The 9,454-nt window shown below is 32.2% G+C and overlaps 1 protein-coding gene across 1 annotated transcript; it reads left to right on the forward strand.

The window, feature by feature from the left end:
- Positions 1 to 1,089: 1,089 nt before the first annotated feature.
- On the forward strand, positions 1,090 to 3,390 carry LOC122275246 (remorin 4.1-like). The gene is made up of 2 exons (XM_043084228.1): positions 1,090 to 1,918; positions 2,746 to 3,390. The coding sequence occupies exons 1-2, from the start codon at positions 1,280 to 1,282 to the stop codon at positions 2,935 to 2,937; spliced, it is 831 nt and encodes a 276-aa protein (XP_042940162.1). The 5' UTR covers positions 1,090 to 1,279; the 3' UTR covers positions 2,938 to 3,390.
- Positions 3,391 to 9,454: the final 6,064 nt, after the last annotated feature.

Raw genomic sequence — 9,454 nt, forward strand, 5'->3', positions numbered from 1 at the left:
TACTACTCAAAAGAAACCAATTAAGATGTCATTGTGATTAATGTTATATCAACCCAACCAAACCCATCAACAGGTCATGATCTAATTCCAACCAGTTCCGATTTCGCACACGCCTGTTCCAACTTTGTCACTTAAAGTTGGTGCCACTTAACGTATTCCACCTTCACATCCACGCCACTTCACAGTACTCCAAATGCTATTGTTTGATTGGACTTCAAAACCGGCCCCATTAAGAAATTAAATTAAATTCTAAAAACTTTTGACTGTTAATTTAAAAGCCAGTACAGAACGTCACCGTAGTTACCATATTTAATATTTTCCTAAATGTCTCTCATAAAGAGATAATGGTAGATTATTATGGTGCATATTATATAGTTTATTTCTTATAACTTATATCATCTTTTATTAATTATATCATCTTTTATTTTAATGAAATTTTTTTACTTTTAAAAAAGTATATATATCGTGTGAGGAGTCTCAGGTATCTCGAAAACCTAAAGATCCATAGATGTCTCTGGGAGACTGTACACGTGGCCATGGTAATATGTCAGCACTTACCTGGCAGCAACATCATAGCTTCCCTGATGGGGCCACTAGAGGGCAGATTTATGCCACGTGTTGTTTATAGACTGGATGTTAATTGCTACAGTTCAATGCGTGTGAACTGATCTTGTGGCTGGTCCACCTCCACTGCCTAATTAATATCAGCGGACTGTACCAAAATCTCTTGGCCGACACTTAGTTTTTAGAAAATTAAATTATTTTATTTTATGTAATTATTATAATTATTTTTTAAAATTTTTATATAAAATATAATAAATAATTTAAATTTTTAAAATTTTAAAATATAATTTATATTAAAAAATTTATATCATAACATTATTTTATTTAAATTTTAATAAAATATCTTACCTGAATTCTATAAGCAAACGAATTATATAATCTTTTAGAAATTAGAAGTCTAGAAGATAATGAAAATCTAAAGTTTATTCTTTTCATTATATGCTCGATTCTTTTCGTGATATATATGCTCCACAAAAAAATAAAAAATAAATAAATAAAAAATCATTTTCATCCCATTGCTTATCATCATGATTTTCCATGAACTTTACGTTTTAGGACTTTACTTCAACTCTTGAGACCAGAAATTGCCATATCTACTATATATGCTCAAGCTATTTAGTACCTCTCTTCCACCAATTCAGCTTCCGCGCCGTCATATTCCAACAATCTCGAACACAAGTAACCATTTACAGTACTACTACTAAAAAATTTTGCTATGTTGAATGTTCAGAGGGATATGATCACCAGTCATGGAGAAGTCAATCGGGAAGACGAACAAATCCGGGACATCCACGCTCTGACTCCACCTCAACCTCCGCCGCCGGTAAACCGTGGCCGTCGAAGAGAGGCTTGGGAAGATAGATCATTGTCTTTGTCCATGGCAGGTGAAGGTGCTAATTTAAGTGATCAAAACTTCACAAGCATGAGTACGGAGTTCAGTGCCTTAGTACTCGCAGGGTCGTCTATTGATAACAACAGCAATTACGATAATATTGAAGGCACGAACAATATTAATGGGAACAACAATTTGGCAAGGATTGGAGAGGAAGATCAGATGCTGGAGGAGGAGACGAATCCATTGGCTATTGTTGCAGATAATAACCCATTTGACCCGGTTCCGTCCCCTAGAAGAGAGCCTCATCCGGGCGCATCTTCAGCAGCTACTGGTGGTGGTGATCAGAGTGAGGTTTCAGTGCAGAGAGTGAAGAGAGAGGAGGTGGAGTCGAAGATATCGGCATGGCAGAACGGAAAGGTTGCAAAGATTAATAATAGGTTTAAGAGGGAGGATGCGATTATTAATGGGTGGGAAGGTGCGCAGGTTTCAAAAGCATCATCATGGATGAAGAAAGTTGAGGTACGTACGTAAAATATCACTCTTGTGCACGTTGATTTGTTCACTAAAATCAAGCCCTTTTTTGGGTTTATAGTAGACGCCTATTTTGTTCGTCAAACTGCTCTTTTTCCCCCTCTGAAAGTGTTTTCAGATCATAAAGCGTACGTTCCAGGACTAGATGAAAAGATCGTCCATGTTAATTTCATGCTTCTTCAAGTCCTGATCATTGAGCATTAGGTTGAAATATTTTTCACCCTCGAAATAACTTTATACCAAAAGTGACCGATCTCTGCGGCCAGATGGTGCGCATGACTCAAGTAATACAGTCAGTTTGTCGCAGGGTTTAAGAGGCCTCTTTTAGGTTTTTCTTTGCTACCTACTCTTTTAAGCCGAATGCTTATACAGTTTTGTAACTTTGTTCCCCCAAAAGCAAACCGTCTTGAGTTCTTCCTCACCCTTAATTTCATGGCCTCATAAAGTATACCCTGAAGTTGTTGGCCGCTCAGCTTCCTCTCATGACTTCGTCAAATATTTCTCTGTACCACAGAAAAGAACAAACATTTATATTCCTTATTGTTGGAAGCTTCCAAGAGCCAAATAGCTTTATAACATTAATTAATGGACTCTCTTAATTAGGATTCAAGAATTTGTTTCCTGATCTAATAATTGAACTTAGTTGTTAATTGTTTGTATCATTTTCAAGTCGATCGACTCCTTATATACGTTATGTAACAAGATCCCGCCCACAAGCTAGCTGCAGGAACCATGAGTTGATCATTATTCCTTTTTAAAGCAGCAATGCATAACTTCAATTTCTTTACGTTATCAACAATCTTCACATTGTGCAGAGGAAACTAGAGGAAAAAAGAGCAAGAGCTCTGGAAAAGATGCAGAATGATGTGGCGAAAGCGCGCAGAAAAGCAGAAGAGAGAAGGGCATCGGCTGAGGCTAAGCGAGGAACAAAAGTGGCCAGGGTTCTTGAAGTAGCCAACTTAATGAGAGCTGTTGGAAGAGCTCCTGTTAAACGGTCCTTCTTCTGAGCCCTACAGAGCATGCCCTTCCCTATATATATCCGAACAAACCAAAAAATTGAAAAAGAAGGAAGAAGGAATATTTTTATATATGTGCATCAACACAATAAATATTACTTAACGTACAATTATATATTAGGGGCCCCTTTGCCTTTTGAACTAGGGTACCCTAGCTAGCCATATATGTATATAATTAGATCATGAGGCAGTACTGGTGTGGCACCGACAAGAAAAAGATACATGATAAACTGATTTTGGGTGTTTTAATTTACTCAATTTGTTTTTTGGAGTGTTTCGAGATCGTGTAAGAATTTTGGGAATTAGGGCTTCATGTTAGTGATGGAGGTGAAAAGCCCTTATAATGGGGCTTGCATGTTCAGTAATGTTGCTTGTTTTTCATGGCAGCTATATATTGATAGTTGGTGCTTATATATATAGATATGCTAGTCCTCTTAAGCCCAAGAACTTTTCGGTTTGCATCTATGATCCGCTACTGTCTGAATATAATTGTCGATCTTTTGCTACCTATATATATGTATGTATATATATTTGTCCATGTGTTTTCCAATCCCATATGTATATGTTTTCGAATCCCCGTACGTCTGTTTGCCAAGCACTTATGGCAACGAGGAATCGCATGCGTGTTTCCGTCGTCGGAGTTGCTATATGTCTATATATATATATATATATTCTTACCCACGCTTTAAAAAGTTATATAAAGCACGTATAGATATGCAAAAATTTCATGCATAACGTATAAAATTGGAACAAAATGAGGCCCATGCAGTCGGCACACCGTTCGTAGTTCATTCTTAAGTCTTGATCTCCTCGTTATACGTACTGATCAGTACGTTTTTTTTTAGGAAGACTACGGTACTAAATTTGATTGATAGTACTCATTTATAGTAAAAGAAAATCATAGTTATATCTTGACATCTGGGGTTATACATATTAAAAAAATAAAAACTGAAACATCCAAACTAACTATAAAAATACTAAAACTCTATACAGTACATCAGAAAACAGCAAGCAGCAATGATAAAGATAATAAAATAAAAGGCAAGAAATTAAAATAAATCTGTACCCAAATATGTTATTTATAATGAAGAACGAGTAAACCAGTTTTATTCATACGAACAGTTCTCATAATGCCTTTTCAGTAGATCATGAGTGAACTAAAAAAAAGTCTCATTATCACTAGAGCCCAATTTAGTCAGTATATCAATTACATGGTTCATTTTTTGAAAAAAGTGAAAAATCTATATCATTATCGAATTCGTTATCGTTTTAGCTTGTTTTCAGTAAGTGTGACATCTCCACAAGACATGCCCACTTTTATCCCATCATTAAATCACAAGTTTAGAGTCAGTTCTCACTTCATGGTTATAACATATTGTTTGGATACATTAACAGAAGTCAGGAAAATCACTACTAGCTAGCTAGCTATATATTAATTGATTTGAAGTGGATAGTAAAATAATTATAAAAGAATGGTAAGGATGCCATTATTCTATTGTGATTAAACTTATCTTATTGGATGTAACCATATACGGTAGCTATCTGAATGGGTCGAGAAAGTTAGGAACTTATTCATCAAGCAGGCCGAATCCATGCATCATTTATTGCAGTGGATAGTTATAATGTTTAATAAAAAAATTCCCATCCGTCAAATAAAATAAATAAATAAATAAAAATTCCTTAATGCATTCCGTAATTGACGACGGAATCAAAATCATCTTGCTTTTCATCACCTCGATCGAGACTTTTATTACTGTATAGTATTATTCCAAATTATCGATCCCATGTACGTACTGCGGTGATCTGATCTCCAACGTCTCTGAAATTAAATTCAATATTATATATATATATATAATTTAAGGAAGTGGGCATCATTGTGTCATGGAATTAAATATGCTAATGACATGGAATGATGGAAATATATATTATTATATGACCCATAATGCTTCTAATAAAGACAAAATAAATCGCCGAAAGCAGTCCATCAAAAGTACTCTCCAAGTAACTAATTACTTATCACTTTAAAAAAAAAAAGGGAGCGGATCGATCACGTTAGAAGATAAATAAATTTTTACGATTAAAATTTTATAATTAAAAAAATTATTTCTGAAGATTTTTATAAAAAATAATCCTTTCAATTACAAAATTTTAATTACAAAAATCCATTTATGTTGTAAAAATTGGAAGCATGCATGAATTTTGTTTTCACCCGTTTGACAAGATCGATAGCCGAAGAAAACCAAAAGTCTCTTATAAAAACACAGTAATTAGATGCATGTATGACTAGTTTCACCTTTTATCCAAGAAAGAAAAATATAATATTGGACAGACGACGTGACTCGATCTCTAGGTTTAGGGGTGTCCCACGTTGGCTATTGAGAAAAGGAATGAAAATTGCAATATTAAAGGGACACATGATTAATAATATTTGATGCATGACCAAATGAATGCTTCAGATTAGGTTTCAACGTCTTTGAAGTGGCGAGTGAAAGGGTAAGGCCAAGAAAGAAGATATTCAAAGATATCCCGTACTATCTATATATACCCACCATCTGACTTTTTGTCGAACCAAATTATGAATCAAGACCACCCTGCTGTTACTTCAAAAAAAAAAAAAAAAAAGACCACCCTGCTGTTGCTGTACGTTAATTAGACAATTATCTTTCTTCCTTCTTCTTTTTCTTTTGTCTCTCTTCGTTTTCTTTTTGCCCTTTTAGGGTTGTTGCTCTCTCTCTCTCTCTCTCTCTCTCAACTTCAACCAAATTAGCGTCACTTTGATCAGTACCATACTGTCAATTACTTTGTGGGGGAGCTTACCACTTAATTTCACATGCATGGACGTGATGAAGAAGAAAGTTTTTCTTTTTTTCTTTTCGCACGCCATCTATTTTGTGAGTAGACAGAACTATGTTGGCTATTTTCATTGTTTCAGGCCTTTTGATGCTAACATTAGATCACTCACCAAAGCGTTGGCACTTGGGAAAAGCAATAATATTGCTTGTTAATTGTTTGATCTGACGATCAATTGTTCCACGTTGCATTATTTGCTAACAAAATCATCGCAGAGAATTATGGGACAAAACCGGTGGTTCTCATTAATTAGCTATTTTACTGTATATTAATGGACGTGAAGTACGATCGATATATATTTCTGTTTTTTTTCTCGTTAGAAATCCATTCATGTACCGACTGCCTATAATAACTATATATTGGTCTCTCTCTATCATATATATATATATATATACACACACACAACAGCCAACAAAAAGTGAGACCCATTTGTTTTTTACTGGATTAATAATGAGGGTATTGTTTGCTTTCACAAATCATCTAATTTTATTTTATCTAATTATTATAATTTTTTTAATTTTTAAAAAAATATAAAAAGTTATTCAACATTTTTTAATTTTAAAATAAAAATTATATTAAAAATAATATTTTATCTAATCGACACCCATCCAGTAGAAGGGGAACCTTTGCATGAGTACAGTAAAACCTAGGGCGGCCCTGCATGCAATACCCATATAGACATTAATCTCAGAGTGAGCCTGGCCCAATGTGTGTTTGACCCGACATTAACCTCTGAGTGGGCCTGGACATCTTGGTCGATCGAAAGACCCACCAATTGGTAGATTCTGTGGATTAGATTGAAGTTTGAACTGGAAGCGAATTCTTTTTTTGTTATTTTTCAAATGAGTAGTGCTAGGCTGCCTAGCATATTTGAGTTTTTTTTATTTGTTTGATTATTTTATTTTCATATTTTTTAATATATTTAAATATTTTAAAAAAATAAAAAATATACCAATATATTAAAAATTACTTTCTCAATTATTAAGTAAAAATAAAATAAAATAATGAGTGGTACACTTGAGCGGTATACTTGGAACGGCAAAGTAGTGTTTTCTTTTTTAAATATATATGTTTATAATTTATTTTATCTGCATAAAATTATATAATTAAATTTTTGTATATAGAAATTGAATACTACCGCCTATCCTGAATTACTAAAAATTAGTTTTTTTTTTGTGTTCAGAACTTATCATTTTTAATCCATGAGTTAATAAAGATTTATTTTTAAATAATTTCTGATTGCATTTAAGAATTCGAAGATCTTGCGAAGAAAACAATATATGTGCGTAGAATAGCCGGCCACTGAATCACTGATTGCATTTGAGTTCTCGCTCACTCTCGTTGATCTCTTTTCTTCGATCGCGTCCTAAAAAATCTCCCTTAATATAGTATTAAGTCGCGCATATCATTTGCTTGCACTTTCCATTTTATTAATTTTGAGATAAGTTTAAATCCTGAATTTAAACTCTGATTTTATAATTTATCTTATTTAATTAAATATTTTGATGGGGTCATTCATAAATTTAATATCAATTAGAGCGTATAAAAGAGTTCATGCTTAGAGCATTATTAATTGATTATGCATATATAAATGATAATTTTGATGAATGTAAGATAAATTTAAATTTTTACTATTCCATATACATAAGTCTCCATATTATAATAATTATTTTTTTATTATATAATAATATAAGATGAATTTGACTTTGACTATTTCACATCAAATTTTCACATTAGATTATCTATTTATTTATTATATTGTAATGAGTAATTAATAATTTAAATAATATTTTAATTTTTTTAATTTAATTTTATTTTATTTTATCATATTTTAATTATCCATTATTAATATATTTTATTTTATCGTATTTTACTATTTAATTTAAAGAAACTGATTAAATTTTGTAGATATAGATGAAGAGAAGAGAGAGAGTGTTATAAAAAATAATAAAATAACATTTACTTTTTGTACAGTGTAGATCAAAATTTGATATTTTTCTTATCAATATTGTGGCTAAAAGCTACACATTTTCTTAATAGCTAATCCGTTGTAAGGGAGTTTTGTATCTGATAGTTAAAAAGGACAATATGTTTTAGATATGGATAAGTCGGTGAGGATGCTCATAGGGTGGGCAAGCATTCCAATGCAAGGTCTAGTTAGGATCGTTAATGGCTATTTGGATAGTAAAAGCATTTCATTTTATTTAATTATTATAATTTTTCTTAATTTTTATACAAAATATAATAAATAATTTAATTTTTTTAATAAAAAAATAAAAATAATATTAAAAACTAATATTCTAACAAGGTTTTATTTAACTTTCAATTTTTATAAAAAATATCTGATCTCACTATCAAAACTGCACCTAAATCTTCTAGTGCTGAAATTAAGAAGCTCAAAAGTCTAAGAGTGCTGGGATATAAAAATCCAATTATGAGGCTCCGATTGCGTAAAATGTTGAAAGGTGCCGATCGAGATCATATGATAAAGACATCGATCGATGCCAACGTATTGATCTGGCATCAAGTTTCGTATGGGCAATGAATTGATGCAGTACCTCGTTCAATTAAACAAATGGCTCACAACGATCCAACGCTTTAATTGGAAGAAAATATCTGTGTTTTCAACTTGAGATTGATCATCTATCTATATATATATATATGCTAGCTAGCTGTGTTAATTATCATGAAGAAAATATCGTCGAACATCTTTGCATTCTAGATGGGCGTGTGGGACCACCATCTTGTGCAGAACATGAGACTCAGTACTCATTCCATTAATTAAATGAAGGAACCCATTCCAAACGTCTAATTATTATAATTTTTGTAAACTGCTCTTTGTCTATTTTTCTGTCACTTTCTTTCTGACTTTCCAGTTCCATAACTATGATTAATTCATAATTAACACACACACACATATATATATCATGTATATAATAAAATGAGGCAGACGCGCGCATGCATAATATTATACAATAATAATACAAGTACGTACCATGCATTTTTGACTTGGCAAAGGATATAAGAAATCTTTTTTTTTTTTTAAATCTAATTAATTATAAAACAAATTAATTTACTGTGCTACAACAGTTTTTACAGATTTTATTTATAACTTTCATAGCACTCTACGTACGTACGTCGTCATGCATGCAGCTAGCTGTTAATTTGTACGCTTAAAGTCGTAGCCTTTTCTCGAACCATGCATGCACGTACGACATCTTATGATCAGGAATTCATTTCACAGACACACACGTATAGTAGTAGGGGTGTCGAATCGTATTAACGGGTCGTATTCGTATCATGTCAAAGTATGTTTATTATAGTATATAGGTAAATCCTAATCCGACCCGTTAAGCTTATCGTGTCAAAATCTCAAACTCTAACCCAATCCGTTAACATAACGTGTCGTGTCAACCTGTTTTGACTCATTAGTGAATATTATTAAATAGGGTGACACGAAACAATATGACCCGTTTCAAACTGTTTATGTAAATGTGTTGAATATGTTTAAAATTAACTTATTTGACTTGATTTAATTTAACATAATTTTCTATAAATGTTAAAATCATAATATCTATAAAAATTATAAAACTAACTACAAGTCTAAAATTATAATCTAAATAATAAAAATATCGAAATTAAAATTGTAACAATTTTA

This window comes from Carya illinoinensis, chromosome 9, assembly GCF_018687715.1.
Source record: "Carya illinoinensis cultivar Pawnee chromosome 9, C.illinoinensisPawnee_v1, whole genome shotgun sequence".
Taxonomy (NCBI): domain Eukaryota; kingdom Viridiplantae; phylum Streptophyta; class Magnoliopsida; order Fagales; family Juglandaceae; genus Carya; species Carya illinoinensis.